Below are 19,750 nucleotides of genomic sequence, written 5' to 3'. Positions count from 1 at the left end.
ACAAAGACTGTTCGCTGTAATATGTGTGAAAACAAATTTCAACAAATCTTATTTCATGTTGAAATAGCCAATAAGATGCTAATCAGCGTATGTCAGATAGTGTTTAAGAACTAATTGTTTAAAAATGTTTGGTATTCTAAATATATTTTTTAAATTTAATATGCAGGTGAAAATATAATTACAAGTCTTTTAATGGCATTTAAGACCAGCCTGTTTAAGAATTCTGTATTTTTTAATCATACTGTACCTATAAACACATACACATAATGTTTCAGTGGCACACACACATGTATGCGTAAATATGATGGTGCTATCTGTTATGCTGAAATACAAGGTCTCAATGCCAGAAGAGAATTTTGGCTTATAAAAGTAACGCCATCTATTAAATAGCACCCTAAAAATTCGTAAAACTTATTATCCTTTGGGTATTCAAGATTTCGACAATTAAAAAAATAACTGTAATATATATAATAACCATTTATTTATACCAATAAATATTCAGGTAAATTTACTTTCCTTACAAAAAGAACACGACTTTCATCAGAACTGTATTTGAGGATTTGATTACTTCTTTATTAACGTTATTTTCAAATATAGTACTGAAAACTGGAGTTTTTAAAATTTGTTATTTTTTTCAATAATGTATTAAAATATTACAGTTTATATCAGTAAAATATATAAAGATACTGAACTATCTACATTGAATCATTTTGATGCAATGAGTTTGATATGAGTAAAGAGCACAGTCATAACATTTTTCTCACAAAAAATAAAAAATGTTTTTACAGAAAATGTTCATTTTTTTGCAATAAAGGTACGAACACTACATTTACTACTTACTAGCACAAACAGTTGTTTCAACTAGCAATGTTCACTGAACTGTAATTACAAACCCCTTATTACATAAACGTCCTATTAAAGTAATCCCAAGGCAAAACCACAGTAATAATAATACTACAAAGATAAGTTATCATATTATAAAGTAATAACAATACTTCAATATGAAGTAAAAGTTCAACAGTTTAGTAACTTGTTGCATAAATATTTTTACTTCGATTTTGGAGATAAAATTGAGTTATAAATATTACTGGTTTTATTCTTGAGAGGTTGTCTTTCACTTAAAATGTTTTTTGGTTTTTTGCTTGTCTTTCCATTTCTTGATGGCGATTAAAACGACAGAGGAGCAAACAAGCAAAGCTCCCACGATGCTACTCCAGGTAGGATATTGATCAAGAAAGGATATTCCAAAAACAAAGGCTAAAACGATATCAAGTGTCCTTGTCAAAGATATGGGACCAGCATCTTCTAATTTTAGTGCAGTTGTGAGTAGGAACTGTCCAAAGGTCCCAAAGAGTCCACAAATAACGAGAAGGATGGCATCCTGTCCACAAATTGGAATTGTAAAATTATCCACAATGAAAAGGTAAATCAACCCAAAAGCAATGGATGCAACAGAGAACACACATATAACTACGGAAGTTGATGTTTTCTGCAATTTACGCAGGGTTATGAAGGCCAATGCCGCAGCAATACACGAGCAAAATGCTGTCAGAGAGCCCTGGAGGCGATGTGCTGAACTAACCTGGTCTATTGAAGTAACTCCAAATAAGAAAGATGGTCTAGATATAAGCACTACGCCTGTCAAAGTAATAATAACTGTGAATACTTGAAATACTCCACATGGTTCTCTCAACAAAACGCAGGCAAAAAGAGTCACTAACGCTGGACAACTAAATATTATAGTTGAAGCATCTGCCAATGGAATCAATCGAAAGGAATAGTAACCCATTCCCATGGAAACTGTTCCTATAATTGCTCGCATACAAAGAAACCATCTCTCTCCTTTAACACCTAAGAAAGAAGTTCTGTTATAGATAACAACTGGTACGTACGTCAGCAACTGGATACAGCTTCGGATAACTAAAATCTCAATAGGATCCACATTGGTTACAAAGGCGACAATAAATGATGCACTGGAAAAAAACAGAGAAGAAAATAGAGAAGAAAGAAGACCTAGAAAAGAAATTTTCTGGATGACTTCAGTTTCTTTGTTGACAGTATCTTGACAGGTTGATAAAGAGTCTGAAATATCTTCATTCATGGAGACTTCGGTTCCGGTATTTTTAGGCCTAAATAATTTCTGCTCCATTCTTGTAAATTACACGTACACTAAAAGAGCTGCAAAAGGAAAAAAAAAACACGTTAAATCATGTTAAGATATAGCATGATCAAAGGTCTAAAACAATTTAATGTTTCGAGTAATATTCCTGATAAAGAAAATGTTTGAAAACAGAAGACTAGGGCTAAACAGAAGCGAACGAAATTTCAATATAACTCAATACTCTATTATTACATTATCTAGCAATGTAAATAACCACTTAAACCCAAACAGTTAAAAACATATATTTGCGTTTTGTATGAGATAAACAACAGCAACAGTGACAAAAAGTTTCGGAAAGATTTGTTGATAGCATGTTTGACATGTATTATATTACTAGACATTATGGCATATTTGACATGTATTATATTACTAGACATTATGACATATTTGACATGTATTATATTACTAGACATTAAAAGCCTTAGTAACACATTTCATCTTCCTGGTCTTGATGTATTTTGAATAATACTTCTAAAGTTAAGATTAATATTAAGTAATTTGCAACAATAGACAATAACTTATGCTCTGCAGAGTAGTTAAAATTCAGTTAATAGAGGTCATTGAACACATAATATACTGTTGAAATAAGTTTACTGATAATCCAAATTTGTAATATAGGCACAAAATAAATCAGTTGCCACTCGGTTAATCTTTATGTAAATCAAACATCTAATGATAACTTACGTGGTCTGATTTACAGATGGCAGTTCATTTAACCAATGCTTGTGCAAGAACATTTGGTAGGTATCATTTTGTTGATTTATAGTTCTTATTGTTTAATTCAATATGAAGAATGGTAATCAAACACTTCAATAGTAGTTAGCACAAATGATGGACATCAAACTCAGATTCTAAGTTAATGTGTGACAGAACAAACATTCAAGGCACTTTTGAGTGTCTGGATTCCTTGAAATGAACATACTATGGAATACAAGCTCAGTGAGTGTGAAGGCCACTCTATTTGATCAAATTCCTGTTCAAGGAATTTGTCCACAGTTAGAGTGTTTGCTTTTACATTGCAGTACAGAGTTTTGAAGAATGTGATCTCTACGGCTTGAGGGTACTTTTCTGCAGGATATAAGTAGTGATATGTCATCAGTCCTTATTCCTTCTACAGAATATAAGGAGTGATATGTCATCAGTAATTATTCTTTCTGCAGGATAAGAGGAGTGATATGTTACCAGTCCTTAGTCTTTCTGCAGTATATAAGGAGTGATACGTCACCAATCCTTATTCCTGCTCAACTCGTACTCACACTGTTACTATATGCTACTTTTCTGTGTAAAAATAGGGTGGATCTCCTCCATGATTCTCTATGAAATTTACACACAGATCTTTCTGGTATCTTTTGGATAACGGATCATTTGAATTTCATATCACATGGCCGATTTTCTTTAAAAATTGTAATATGTGCCAGACATAGGCTAGTAGTTCAAGTTTTGACCTGGGGATCGGCAGATCTCAGTCTTACGTCTCAGTGTACCACCAAAACATGTCCCACATTTTCGGCTGTGTGGGTGTTAAACTGTGTTAGGAAATCCTGATATCTGGTTAAGAGTGGCCATATAGTAGTGGTGCATTTAACTGGATGCCTTACGTCTGGTCATCTACATCCGAGTCTTGGAATTTTTGATCTTGTAGTTTAACCTGAGTGTTGCATAAGGTGCCGTTCTAGTTGAAACTTCCGAATGCTTATCACTGATTATAAAATCACAAATTATGAATATATATATATTTGGGCTGTGTGCAATCTGCCCATCACGGGAATTGAACCCTATATTTTAGTATTGTATGCCCTTAAATTTACCACTGTTTCATCGTTCACTCACATTACAACATTACTGCCATTTAACTTAGTTGTAGTAATTTAATAAGAAAGATATGAAAACTCTAAAGTGTTAATTGATTTGAAATTGTCGCTGTGACTTCAGTTTTTATAATATTTAAGTTCATCATGTACAGTACTGTGCAGAAGTGTTAGGACAAGGGAATGTTTTGTTATTCTTTTCATTTTATGTGGCTAATTCTACTATGCCATTAAAGAATGTAAATTTCAACACTATGGTAATACTTCACTCATCCCTATTCACAACTGAATGAACCAGGGTGAGAATATTAATCATTCTTTAGAATCCAAAATATTTGTACAAAGAATATTTCAAAAGGGTTATGTTTAAATGAACATACTGATCAAATTTAGGGTCTCAAATAACTGTCATGGGGCCCCATGCAGTATCTTAAGTATACACAGAAAGAAGATAGGCATATTGTACCGGTATATGTTAGAATAAATCAGTTTAATAGCACTCCACAAATGCATTTTGATTTAACAAGTGTTTAACACAATATGTTAAACTTTGTTGTCATGCCACGGTCCAAAAAACGCAGAGAATTGTCATTAGTTTGCATAAAATCTTCACATGATGCTGGTTGGACTCTCCTACAAGTTGCTGCAGACTTGAAATGCTCCTCAAACGCTGTGAATTACACCTTGTATCTGTCAGACCGAGACAGATAAAGTTGAAACTAGGAAAGGAAGAGGCAGGACACCTAAACTCAATAATATTGATGTTAGGTTTATGCAGCCTCCAGAACAGAAGAAAGACTGCGAAAGATCTTAACTGTCAGATAAAGTACCATGTATCAAATGACAGAAAGTGTCAATATCTACAAATCTAAGAAGACTTGAAGAAAGTGGAATATTTGTTCATATATCAATTTTAAAAATCTTTACTTCGGTCTTCAAATATTGACTGAAATTTGCTAAAATATGCAAAAACTTGACTGTTGATGGTTGAAAAATGGTGTTATGGATGAATAAGTCCAAGTTTGAAATATTTTGTTCAAAGTGTAGGTTGTACATCTGGCAGAAGAAAGGTGGAAAAGACTTACCTCAATGCATAGCACCTAGCATGAGCCATGGGGGAGGTACTATGATGATTTGTGGGTGTTTTTCTGGTGAGACAGGAAGAGATATTTGCAAAATAGATGGAATAATGGACCAGCACAAGTATACCCAGATACTGATCTGTCATGGTATACCCAGAAATGAGTATATTATTGGTAAAGGATTCCACTACGAAGAACATAATGACACTAAACACTCATCCAACCCATGCAGAAGATACTTACCTAAGAAAGAAGCTGCTAGAGTCATTTAAATGATACAATAGCTCAACAGAATCCTAATTTCAACCCAATTGAACAAATCTGGGATTTAAAAGATCAAAAACTTGACAAATCAAAATTTACTTCCAAAGAAACTGTATTGAATTGTATTAGAGACATTTGGAGTAAAATTCCAAAGAACACTTTGATCAAATATGTTGCAACAATGCCTGAAAAGCTGTTTGCAGTTATTAAAGCAAAAGAGAGACATAAAATATTAACTGTTTGATGAACGCAAGCACTTTCACTGAGTTTCTGTTGTACTGGATATGTCTTCAATTGTTGTTCGAAACTAGCCCAAATTCTGTCTAATTTTGACTTTGTCCTAACACTTTTGCACCGTAATGTACACTAAAATATTTAAAGTTTTTATTTTAAGCACCTCTTATAAAGTTAAGCTAAGTTTTTATCCTATCAGTATCTTCAATTTGGTTTATGTTTATAAATGCACTTGTTTTCATATTAATTTGTTTTGCATTTTTTACTACTGTATATTTTATTGTAATTTGTGGATTAGTGTTCTTAGAAGCTGGAATAAACGATAACAGTAGGGCAAAGCTGATGAAAGAAACACAAAAGAATGAAATATATAGATCTTAAGATTGTTGGGTTAAGATTCAGTATAACAATAATAATAATCCATGATAACCATAACATCCTAAAAGTCTGAATGCTTTTATGAAGGCAAGTGTGTTTTAAACAAAAATAATATTTATTTAAAGAAAATATGTTCACAAACTTTTATTAATGATGAAAATAAAATTCAATATTATTAGTAAAATAATATTGCTTTGAGCTGCCCCCCCCCACTAATACAGCGGTAAGTTTACAGATTTACAACGCTAAAATCAGGAGTTCGATTCCCCTCGGTGGACTCAGCAGATAGCCCGATATGGCTTTGCTATAAGAAAACAAACACACTGGTTTGAGCTATAAAAGCCACATAACGTCGATGAACCTTTAAATTACTGAAATGTGGGTAGCACATATTGTATTATAATGCGCAATTAAAAACATTTAATGAACGAACTGACAAAAGCAATAATTTCTATGTAAAATACACAGCGAACTCAAATAGTTATAAATGAGGTTGATTGTAGCGTCGACAACACTTTTGTTTGCGACTCATTTATTATAACCAACAACAAAGTGGACTTGTATACAGTTTGGAACGTTAGTAGTTAAAACATATAAATATACAAGATGCTGTCGGAATCTCTTGTTCAAACGTCAAGATTAAAGGTTAATTTCTTACTGAATATTTGCCAACGAAACAATTTTTTTCTAAGACCCATAAAATATTATTTTGTGCGACAACAACATTGAATATTGTTTGTTTGATTTTTAATTTAATGCAAAGCTACAGAATATTTCCTTACATAATCTAACTAATTAAATTTCTAATTTTTTTCATTTTAGTTACTTTTATAATAATAAGTAGAAAATGCACTTGAAAAACAACAACAACAGAAATATAACACTAACTTGCGTCTTCCACCAGTAATTGAGTGTCCAGTATTTTGGATGAAGAACAGTAAATTCCAGCTATGGTTGTTATCTTATCATTTGATAAATTTAAATTTATGCTAATATTTTCGTTACTATTTTGAATATCTATTCGGATAATAGATAATGTAGGGAAATATATTTGTACAATGAGTCATTTTTGTTCATTCAATCTACTCTTAAAATAACATATCCAGAAAATGTTAGTGGATTATTTTTAGAACACATAGTTTCAGTAATTACAACAATGTCAGGAGAAGATTGCGTAATTAAGTCTTCGATCTCGTGCTTCTTGGAAGTAAAACCACCTATGATGTTAATATGTTGGGTTGTGAATATATACGTTAAGAATGAGTCAATGAATTTTTACAACGTGTTACGTATTATGATTTGAAGTAGCCTGAAACTGAGTTAAATTGTAATTTAAATTTAAATCTTAATTAAATGTTGAGATGTATCAAATTTATGATGTTACTAACAAAGTTTGCTATTAATAAGTGTTAATAACAGGTACAGCTTCCGAAGTTTATAGTACAACAACTGTGTTAACAAACCAACAATGTTAAACTTCTCTTCACGTGTTGTGTTGGTTATTTTATAAGTTTTAAAGGATAATTTTTAGAAGTTTCAGTTAAGGCAAAAATAATGACATTTACATAGGTTTATTGGTTTGTTTTGATTTTTACGCAAAGCTACACGAGGGTTATCTGCGCTAGCCGTTTCTAATTTAGCAGTGTAAGACTAGTCATCACCACTTACTGCCAACTCTTAGGCTACTCTTTTACCAACGAATAATGGGATTGACCGTCAAATTATGACGCCCCCATTGCTGAAAGGGCGATCATGTTTGGTGTTATGGGGGATTTGAACCCGCGTCACTTGGATTATGAGTTGAGCGCCCATAACCTTCTGGCCATGTCTGGCTGTACCTAACATTTTTAGAAAACAATTTAATATAACATAGATGGTATACACGTACATAACGCCGATGTGTAATTAAACTACAATAACACCGTTTTATGAACGTTCAATTTCGGTACTCACCTGAAACGTTTTCACCGCATAGAGGAGAACATATTACAAAACATGAAGTCAGTTGAGGTATGTGACAGGCACGAATTCACATACGTATGTATCTTGAATTGTTTCAATAACATCTATATTGTTCAAATATTTCAACGAATCTGAATATTTTGACGATAAAGTTAGAGAAAGGAAGAAAAGAACGAACTTTACTCTCCTGATAATAATCAATCGTTTTATTGCAAAACTAGACATGACGGAACTTCTACACTGAATTTTCTTATTTCAGTGTTAATATCTACATATATTGTTTAATCAAATGAACTTCAGAACATCATGACGTCACTTGCCTGTAGTTATTTTTAACGTTAAAATGAAACAAACCCCAGATATTTATACCTTGTTGCGTTCAGTTATCAGCTTCAATGTATAATGTTGGAACATTGTAGTTAGCTGTACTTTCTATTGTAGTACAGGTTTGTTTCAGTTTGTTTGTTTTTGAATTTCACGCTAAACTACACGAGGTCTATCCAGACTAGCTGTCCTTAATTTAGCAGCGTAAGACAAGAAGGAAGACAGCTAGTCATCATCAACCACAGCCAACTCTTGGGCTACTCATTTATCAACGAATAGTGGGATTGTCCGTCACATTATAACGCCTCCAAAGTCGAACCCACGACCCTCAGATTACAAGTCGAGTACACTAACCATCTGGCCATGCCGGGCCAACTGTAATACATCTGGTAAGAATATTCATCACCATACAAAATGCTTTTGAAGATTGCAAGCAACTCAAAGTGATCACATGACAATTTGGTGGAGAATCCATTTGAAACAAAACAAAATGCATCTTCCGCCAAAGTTTCCTATAACTTGTAGAACATGAGTGTCATGTCCTGATTGGTTAACATGCATTGTCGGTTTAAAAAGACGTTAAATTTCAAAGAACAGAAGCCTAGGGACGAGAAGCTGGTTTGAAAATTGCAAGAAAAACACGAGAATGGTCAGATTGCGAGTCAGAGTGGAAGTCTTAGTAGTCAGAGATGCAAGTATATCAGTCACCTTGCCCTATTCATACATGAAGCCAGTCCCATTAACTATTAAGTATCCTGAAGAATCTTCAGTTGATCATCAAACTTTTAAAATTATCATTAAGAAACGTTATGGTGACTTAATATAACACCAGTCTCGGCATGGCCAGGTGTGTTAAGGCATTCGATTCGTAATCCGAGGGTCGCGGGTTTGAATCTCCGTCGCACCGCATATGCTTGCCCTTTCAACCGTGGGGGCGTTATAATGTGACACTCAATCCCACTATTCGTTGGTAAAAGAGTAGCCCAAGAGTTGGCGATGGGTGGTGATGAATAGCTGCCTTCCCTCTAGTCTTACACTGCTTAATTAGGGACGGCTATCGCAGATAGCCCTTGATAGCTTTGCGCGAAATTCAAAAATAACAAGTAACATTATACAGTTTACACATGAATATATTTAATATAACTGACATTTTCGATTGATAACACTAAGTGTATTTGTAATCCGTCTTAATAATAATGATCTTATTTACTACAAATTGTGCAAACATTTTGGTGAAGATTGTATAAAACGTAGCTTAGTTTCGTTAACATTTTAAATATTTCATAAAGTAAACACGAGGTAAATCTTCTTCCATGCCGATGTTCTTTATAAAGTCGAACCTTGATATACAAGAAAATGATAAATAGTTTGCATTAGTAATGCACTTGCTATAATTTATTGAAACACAAAGATGAGTTTTTATTTTACTTACATTTTAATGTTTTCATTGTCGAAACACTGGATCATATCTTCTTCAATGTAGCTGTTGTTCTTATATGGAAATATTAAATCATAGGCAGTAGCTGTAGAAAATAGAAAAGGACTTATTTTTAAATATTGTCAACTGTAATAATTTGGAATGGACGGCAACTGCCTGTTGTGGAGACACAAGTGCAGAGGACGACGTTTCGAAAGTCTTCCCCCAATCATAACACGCACTCCACAATCCACCAGAACACTATAAAAGGACGACAACACCTACACACACACTGACTTGAAGACCAAAGGGAGAAGACTTTCGAAATATCGTCTTCTCCACAACAGGCAGTTTCCGTCTGTTCTACAAAGTTTCATCATGAATACTTTGCCTAAACAATCTATCAAAGAATTGTCAACTGTTCCGCTCACTTGAGGTTTAGTACAAATTCAAATCAATTTCACACTTAGCTTCGGCTCTATGTTGTTCTATACATAAAGGAGTACCTAACGAAATACAAATGAAACCAAAATACAACATTAATGTTTAAATGAAACACATTTTGCTTCATTGAGGTCGAACAACCTTCACTAGGTTTATTGTTTCCAAATTATATTCAACAGTACTATATTTTTTCATGGTAGGTAAATTATTCACATAAGGTGTATAATGCCTGACATGGCCAAGTGGTTGGGGCACTCGGCCCGTAATCTGAGGGTCGCGGATTCGAATCTCCGTCACACCAAATGAGTTCCTTGAGTATGCAACAAGTTTAACGGCACCTGCTGCCAAGGATATAGCAAGTAGGCTTAATGAAGAGAGTCTAGCCGAGTGGATGAATGTTAACAAAGAAACACCTGTTGTTCATCACTATGCTGACTCTGAAATTATGGATATTTTTCTGGACCCTGATAAAAACAATGAAAGTGATGAAGATAAAACAGATGTAGCTGAAAGACTTACTATGGACAAGTTAATTGAGTTAACGGATGAATTAATCAGTGGGTTAGAACATGACGGAAGAAGAGCTAATAACTCTTCATTTGTTGTGTGATAAATTAACAGGGAAAGATCAAAGTGATTAAAACAACTTCGCTTGGATGAAATGTTTAAAAACATAGCCAAGAAGAATGTGTGTCAGAGCAGTAGGCCTACATCCGATAATTTTTGTGGCTTCAAATACCCCAGATGTTCCTCCTGCAACATCACAAATCCATGATGAAACAGTCAAATATGAAACAGACAGCACCTTTAACATCCCTCAACTTCCAAACCTTTGTGGTTAGCTCTACAATTCTAGTAAAATTCTAAAATTTGCTCTTTTGGATATTGTACTATTGTAGCATTCTTTGTAAGTACAGTGATTAATAAATCTTTTCCATTTATACTGCACTAATAAACCTGTATCATTTATACCTGTACTAATAAACCTGTATCATTTATACCTGTACTAATAAACCTGTATCATTTATACCTGTACTAATAAACCTGTATTACTTTACTGTAGTAATAAACTTGTATCATTTATACCTGTACTAATAAACTTGTATCATTTATACCTGTACTAATAAACTTGTGTCATTTATACTGTACTAATAAACTTGTATCATTTATACCTGTACTGATAAACCTGTATCATTTATACTTGTACTAATAAACCTGTATCATTTATACCTGTACTAATAAACCTGTATTACTTTACTGTAGTAATAAACTTGTATCATTTATACCTGTACTAACAAACCTGTATTACTTATACTGCAGTAATAAACCTGTATCATTTATACCTGTTCTGATGTATTTCATTAATCAGTTAATTCACATCTAATATTTGTTTTAATTAAGTTTCTAGTAGTCAACGGTGCTATAGAGACACAGGAAGGGTATAATTACTGGGTCAGAGGTGTATAGTTCTATTATTGTCACGTGACCTCTGTTGGTCCAGCAAAACGGATAATCCGGGAAGGATCTGGAATCAAGGGTGCTGGAAAATCGGTGGTGTACCTGTACTTATAGTTACCTGAACGAAACCATTAGCTTTGCGCTGTCTCATCTCTTATCTAAAAAACATTCTTGTTAAAGGACTTTCTGAATCAGATTTCAAACCTATACTTGAACTCTCTACTGAAGGACCTATTCTCCTTCATGAACAGCTAGATGGGCTGCTACGAGATCTCCATTGAGTCTCACTCACGCTTGCCAACATTTTACTTTGTCACCACGAACAAAGCTGGATTAACAACTGTCCTTCAAGTCTGTTCTCCATAGAAGATGATTCTCTCCCTATTACTGATCATATCCAACACTTTCTCGACTATCTTACTTCATGACACCCCTCGATATAGTTGACTCATGAAACAAATAACTATTTCGTTTCTGGATGTTCTTGTTTATCATGATTCTAATAGTTTTTCAACTTGTATTCTATTATTGAAACACATTTACTGCCCTTTTTACTCAGTTTCATAGTTTAATACCCTTCTGTTTCAATCACAGTCTTATTGTCTTTCTACTAAAGCAGGGGTTCTTAACCAGGGGTGCCCGCACCCCTAGGGGGTGCAAAGATGATTCCCAAGGGGTGCGAGGATGCCCATGAATAATTAAAGCAAATCTATATTTTTACATAAGAGTATGCTTTATATTTCTCCTAAAAAGAAACATTGAAATTAATTTTTCATTATGTACCCTGAATTTTTGTCTTGAAAAAAGGTATGCTGTATGTATGAAGATTAAAAAAAAATTTTTGATTACATCAACTTTGTATTTTTAGCTTTTTTTATATTTAAGTTTCCAGGGGGTACGAGAAATGATTACTGATTTGAAAGGGGGTGCAAACACTGAAAAAGGTTAAGAACCACTGTACTAAAGAAAATCTACAAACTTTTCCTATCTGATCCTACACAAAGAAAGTACTTACCTACAAAACATTCTTTTTCCAAACGACTACCCTAAGCATTTCTTGGATAAACTAATTTCTTTATTCTCAACTAAACTGTTTCTCAAACTGTCTAAGGCACCCATCCTAACTTCCCATATACACCTGCTGATCATATCTTTGAAAGACAGAGCTCTCTTATCAAGAAACAGTTGAAATGAAAAGTTAACACTTACTAACCCTACATTGACCTGAAAGTTATTATGAAACCAAACTAAATATTTTTTCCATTGCAAAGATCGTTTACTGAATTCCATTGTCTACACCTCGTCGACTTATACACGTGCGAGCATGTGAACACATGGCCATATCTATAAAAACTGTAAGAAAGGTTACAAACCCTCCTAACTCCACTATTCAACAGCTCAAACAGGACATCCGATTTCCGTCTCTACTTTTAAATTTTTCTCAACAGCCAAATACGATACTGAAATTCTTATAAAATAAATATTATACATAAAAACTCACCCTCCGTCCCTAAATAATACACGGTCTTCAATAGATTTAAACTTGTTTTATGCTGCATGTGTATGTCACTACTTATCTATAGAAATATGACAGTACTGTCTTTTGTGTGAATATGTAACTACTTATTTATAAAAATATGATAGTACTGTCTGTTGTACGTCTATGTAACTACTTATCTGTAAAAATTTGATAGTACTGTTTGCTGTATGTCTATGTAACTACTTATCTATACAAACATAATAGTACTGTCTGTTGTATGTTATGTAACTACTTATCTATACAAACATAATAGTACTGTCTGTTGTATGCTATATAACTACTTATCTATACAAACATAATAGTACTGTCTGTTGTATGTTATATAACTACTTATCTACACAAACATAATAGTACTGTCTGTTGTGTGTTATATAACTACTTATCTATACAAACATAATAGTACTGTCTGTTGTATGTTATATAACTACTTATCTATACAAACATAATAGTACTGTCTGTTGTATGTTATGTAACTACTTATCTATACAAACATAATAGTACTGTCTGTTGTATGTTATATAACTACTTATCTATACAAACATAATAGTACTGTCTGTTGTATGTTATATAACTACTTATCTATACAAACATAATAGTACTGTCTGTTGTATGTTATGTAACTACTTATCTATACAAACATAATAGTACTGTCTGTTGTATGTTATGTAACTACTTATCTATACAAACATAATAGTACTGTCTGTTGTATGTTATGTAACTACTTATCTATACAAACATAATAGTACTGTCTGTTGTATGTTATATAACTACTTATCTATACAAACATAATAGTACTGTCTGTTGTATGTTATGTAACTACTTATCTATACAAACATAATAGTACTGTCTGTTGTATGTTATGTAACTACTTATCTATACAAACATAATAGTACTGTCTGTTGTATGTTATATAACTACTTATCTATACAAACATAATAGTACTGTCTGTTGTATGTTATATAACTACTTATCTATACAAACATAATAGTACTGTCTGTGTGTGTGTTATATAACTACTTATCTATACAAACATAATAGTACTGTCTGTTGTGTGTTATATAACTACTTATCTATACAAACATAATAGTACTGTCTGTTGTATGTTATGTAACTACTTATCTATACAAACATAATAGTACTGTCTGTTGTATGTTATGTAACTACTTATCTATACAAACATAATAGTACTGTCTGTTGTGTGTTATATAACTACTTATCTATACAAACATAATAGTACTGTCTGTTGTATGTTATGTAACTACTTATCTATACAAACATAATAGTACTGTCTGTTGTATGTTATGTAACTACTTATCTATACAAACATAATAGTACTGTCTGTTGTATGTTATATAACTACTTATCTACACAAACATAATAGTACTGTCTGTTGTGTGTTATATAACTACTTATCTATACAAACATAATAGTACTGTCTGTTGTATGTTATGTAACTACTTATCTATACAAACATAATAGTACTGTCTGTTGTATGTTATATAACTACTTATCTATACAAACATAATAGTACTGTCTGTTGTATGTTATGTAACTACTTATCTATACAAACATAATAGTACTGTCTGTTGTATGTTATATAACTACTTATCTATACAAACATAATAGTACTGTCTGTTGTATGTTATATAACTACTTATCTATACAAACATAATAGTACTGTCTGTTGTATGTTATATAACTACTTATCTATACAAACATAATAGTACTGTCTGTTGTATGTTATATAACTACTTATCTATACAAACATAATAGTACTGTCTGTTGTGTGTTATATAACTACTTATCTATACAAACATAATAGTACTGTCTGTTGTGTGTTATATAACTACTTATCTATACAAACATAATAGTACTGTCTGTTGTATGTTATATAACTACTTATCTATACAAACATGATAGTACTGTCTGTTGTATGTTATGTAACTACTTATCTATACAAACATAATAGTACTGTCTGTTGTATGTTATGTAACTACTTATCTATACAAACATAATAGTACTGTCTGTTGTATGTTATATAACTACTTATCTATACAAACATAATAGTACTGTCTGTTGTGTGTTATATAACTACTTATCTATACAAACATAATAGTACTGTCTGTTGTATGTTATATAACTACTTATCTATACAAACATAATAGTACTGTCTGTTGTATGTTATATAACTACTTATCTATACAAACATAATAGTACTGTCTGTTGTATGTTATATAACTACTTATCTATACAAACATAATAGTACTGTCTGTTGTATGTTATGTAACTACTTATCTATACAAACATAATAGTACTGTCTGTTGTATGTTATATAACTACTTATCTATACAAACATAATAGTACTGTCTGTTGTATGTTATATAACTACTTATCTATACAAACATAATAGTACTGTCTGTTGTATGTTATGTAACTACTTATCTATACAAACATAATAGTACTGTCTGTTGTATGTTATATAACTACTTATCTATACAAACATAATAGTACTGTCTGTTGTATGTTATATAACTACTTATCTATACAAACATAATAGTACTGTCTGTTGTGTGTTATATAACTACTTATCTATACAAACATAATAGTACTGTCTGTTGTATGTTATGTAACTACTTATCTATACAAACATAATAGTACTGTCTGATGTATGTTATGTTACTACTTATCTATACAAACATAATATTACTGTCTGTTGTATGTTATGTAACTACTTATCTATACAAACATAATAGTACTGTCTGTTGGAGCTCCACCTTGTATTGATTTTTTTTTTTCTTAAGACAAAACAATATAAATATTTTTGATTTGTTTTATGGTCAGTAATAAATTGTTTTACAATTAATTTTGAATTGACTACTTTTGATGGGTAGGGAGCTCATACAATCCTCCCATAAAATAGTTCCCTTTATCCAGGTGTTTAGTATTATATTAATAAGTAAGATTTGCTCTAATAAAGAGGTATAAACAATATTTGTTTTGTCATTGAAAAAAACAATTTGTAGCAGTATTCCAACACGAATATAAACACAATAATTATAAGTTATGGTGTGAATTTATTTTTCAGAATGTATATAAGTATCATGAAAACTGATATAAGAAGCAATTCTGCGATGCCTACTTCTAGATAAGTGTTAGAATTATGAAATTACTAACATCCTTAATTAATATATATATATATATATACACGAAAGATTACAGTTGAAATAAGGTTTAATATTCTAAACGATTCGCTAGATGTCACACACAGGTAACGTTCTTATATTGTATAAATAGATAAACAGGGCGATTAAGGCTACGTTTGCATTAAAACTAATCCTCACCCCGAGTTTTCTTTTAAACATATAATAAGCATGCGTAAGTGTAACTATTTTTTTACGTTTATAAGTACATTCTGATACTGAATATTAATTGTTTTTTTTATCACAGAAAGTCCGAATGTCGCCTCATATTTAGTAGATAAACAGAGAAAACATTGACAGTGTTCAAACCCTCTTGAAGTATAACATACACCCACTACTGGAGTTATGTCTCAGAATCGCTTGATCTATGTCAAAAGAAAACTAGTCTAAAGTTAAACGTGATATGTTTTGCGAAAATCATCGAACACTTGTCAGAATACTCGTTGTTTGATAAAACTGTCTTCTACAAAAACAGTTGTTGTCTTGACAGTGACTCAGGCTTGTACATTTAGTTATGTTTGAAATTCGCACAAAGCTACACGATGGCTATCGGTACCAACTGTCGCTAATTTAGCAGTGTAAGACTGAAGAGAAGGCACCTCTTGGGCTACTCATTATCAACGAATAATGGGATTGACCGTAACATGGAGAGTTTGTTTGGTGTGACGGGGATTCGATCTTGCGACCTACTGATTGCGAGTCAAGCGCCCTAATCGCCTGGCCATCCAGGGTCTCTCAGTAGGATATGTGCTGTTTGGTTAATCCAGCACGAGACATTTCATTCACGTGACCTCTAGCAGTGGTATATTAGTAAGATAAAAACGAGAATATTTGTGTGGTGGTTACACAACATTGTGTTCAACCAGGTTTATATGTAACAATATCGGCATATTTCAACACAAGTTGTTTTGAATGTTTTCTCTTGCGAACATTGTACTTCATCAATCAGTGTATTTCCAGACGTAATCCCTAACTGATGATACCTTTAATTCAAGACCATCTATGAGGAACTGCTTCATTTTGCTGAATGAAGTCGAATACAAGACACAGATAAACATTTAACGACAACACAACCATGGTCCACAACTGTATCTGTTACAAATAGTTTGGCTTCAAAATATCCTCATGGTTGGCAGTTCGTCATTCTACCTTTAAGAGGCATGTTACCCTTACTACAAGTTTTTGTTGAAGTTTTGGGTCATTTCTCATTACTTGTTGCAAATTATTTTCATTAAGTAATGAATAATTCGATCCAGTGTATACACAACCTACTATTTCTACACATCTAATTGTCAGGGTTAGGTGTGACAAATCCAGTTCAGTTGTTGTTAAATAGTTGATGGAGGGTTTCTTGCTTTCACTGGACTCAAATCCTCCTTCTTTGATCCCTGTTCAAATTTTCCAATCGCTGTTATTTGTTTCTTTGTTTCATGTTTACATATTTTATTTTTGTCGCAAAAATGACATAAGTGCTGTGTTTAGTTACAAGTATAGTGTTGTACAAGTCTATTACAATATTTAGTTTTAAACACTTTGCAATTCAAAGATTCTTGTTGATTGTTCTTGCGATGATCGTACTGTTTAGTAAACTTTAGCACATTAATAATAGAGGACAAAATGACATTCCAAGTATTCCCATAAAGAAAAGTACAACTGTGCTATTATCACTTCACGAATTTTCTTTCTGTAGCTTCATTTAGTTTCTTACACAAACATCTCAGTTCACGTCCTACTAAAATGAGCTCCTTATCCAATTCATTGTTGTCTAACACTGCTGGGTACAAATTAATCAATTTCCTCTAAATTCTCTCGAGTTCGAAAACAATTTTTGCTTCAAAATCCTTCCACCTTTCTAATGTCCTCCCTTAAACAAAAAGCCGCAGTTTTCACCCGTTTATTGCCACGTAAACGATAAACGTAAAAGAAAATGTTTTTTGAACTATTAAGAAACTTGGACATTAAAATTCGACTCACAGTTGAACTTAACAGACAAGAGTGATAGTTTGATTGCAAGGACATAAATATATACATCTTCGACAGGTATATAGGTATAATAAATTCTCGACGTTTATGGTGCAAGGGAGAGAAACTTACGTTATTTTAATAGTAGATAAGTAATAATACTTATTAGCATTAGCATTTTTACCTGTTTTATCAATACTGGCACAGACTGCTTCAGGCTTGCCATATCAGAATCTCACCTATAGCAACGTTTATTTTCAGACACTGGTTAACTGAACTTCTCACTCGATAGCAAATTCAGAAACGACAACAAAAAACCAAGGTATAATTAATGTTTATGAAAAGGTCTCTGTTCAGGCGCCAATGTAACCATCTTAAGTAAACAGGTCCCCACAACAAGAATTCAACAACAAATAACAATTAAAAATAAATTCGACAGTTACTTAATAAACAAGTGTTTGGACAGAACAACACACCAATATTTATAAGCAACATATTATAAATAATATCAGTATTACTTAAATTATGAAATCAGAAAAAAAGAAAAAAAAAAAAATTTAAATAAAAACAGACAAACAAACAGCACATATAATACCCCCAAAACACCTCTCGATATCGAGTGATAAACACCAGCAATTCACTACCTGTCACGCGATTCTCTCTTCATGAACCTTCTGACAGTGTTTGTTCACACAATAGGTCACGAGAGTACAACTTCATGTGACCATAAATGTACATACTCTTCTGTTACATTAATAGTATCTATACTTCACTGATAAGAAAGCTGGCGTCAGTTTCATCATACATATTCACTCAAAATATCAAATGATTAGCTACAAAATGCAACCAAAAAATCATAAATGAGTTACACAGTAGTAGGAAATATTAAATGAATGATAAACCTAACCATAATCATAAAAAAATGAAGATTGTATCTCACAGTGTGTACGTTACACTAACATGTGCTAACAACTCTGTTCTCCTATAATTTCCCATAATCACGACTTTATTTTTTAATAAATATTGGTTGTAAATGTTAAATAAAGTAATAACTACACACAACGAAACCCATTGCTTCTAATTTTGATTTTCGTGTTTATTACAGATTGTCCAGCTGGCTGGCGAACGATAATGATGGAGAACAAACCTTTAATTTCTGAACATGTTTCTACAGTAGCTTCAATGAATGAAAACAGTGTGGAAATTTCGAAAACATGTCATTTCAACCCTTGTAAGAGACAAAGTCGGAGAAGTAATTATGTTTCTTATCTTGGACTTTTATGTTCTTTAATTTCCTTTATACAACATCATCATTTATTGTTGCCTTTATAAAGAATGTGGATCCTGTTGAGATTTTGGTCATCAGTATCTGTATTCATTTGTTGTTGTATGTACCGGTGGTTATCTATAATAGAAATTCATTATTAGGAATTAAAGGAAAGAGGAAGTTTCTTTGCACAGGAAAAGTGTTTGGAGAAATTTATACAGGAACTGCTTATTACTCCTTCCAACTGGT

At 32.4% G+C, this 19,750-nt stretch overlaps 1 protein-coding gene across 2 annotated transcripts; it reads right to left on the bottom strand.

Moving 5' to 3' along the window:
- Positions 1 to 239: 239 nt before the first annotated feature.
- On the bottom strand, positions 240 to 18,879 carry LOC143251467 (solute carrier family 35 member G1-like). 2 transcript variants are annotated; one of them, XM_076502763.1, is made up of 3 exons: positions 18,419 to 18,879; positions 9,646 to 9,736; positions 240 to 2,178 (listed from the first exon to the last, which is right to left on the bottom strand). In XM_076502763.1, the coding sequence occupies exon 3, from the start codon at positions 2,147 to 2,149 to the stop codon at positions 1,115 to 1,117; it is 1,035 nt and encodes a 344-aa protein (XP_076358878.1). In that variant the 5' UTR covers positions 2,150 to 2,178; positions 9,646 to 9,736; positions 18,419 to 18,879; the 3' UTR covers positions 240 to 1,114. The 2 variants fall into 2 exon arrangements, with proteins under 2 accessions (XP_076358878.1, XP_076358877.1); XM_076502762.1 differs by lacking the exons at positions 9,646 to 9,736; positions 18,419 to 18,879 and adding an exon at positions 7,881 to 8,098 and having other exon boundaries at positions 241 to 2,178.
- Between the last annotated feature and the right edge of the window lie 871 nt (positions 18,880 to 19,750).

The sequence above is a fragment of the Tachypleus tridentatus genome, chromosome 6, assembly GCF_004210375.1.
Source record: "Tachypleus tridentatus isolate NWPU-2018 chromosome 6, ASM421037v1, whole genome shotgun sequence".
Classification (NCBI taxonomy): domain Eukaryota; kingdom Metazoa; phylum Arthropoda; class Merostomata; order Xiphosura; family Limulidae; genus Tachypleus; species Tachypleus tridentatus.
This window is presented reverse-complemented; position numbering and strand designations above follow the sequence as displayed.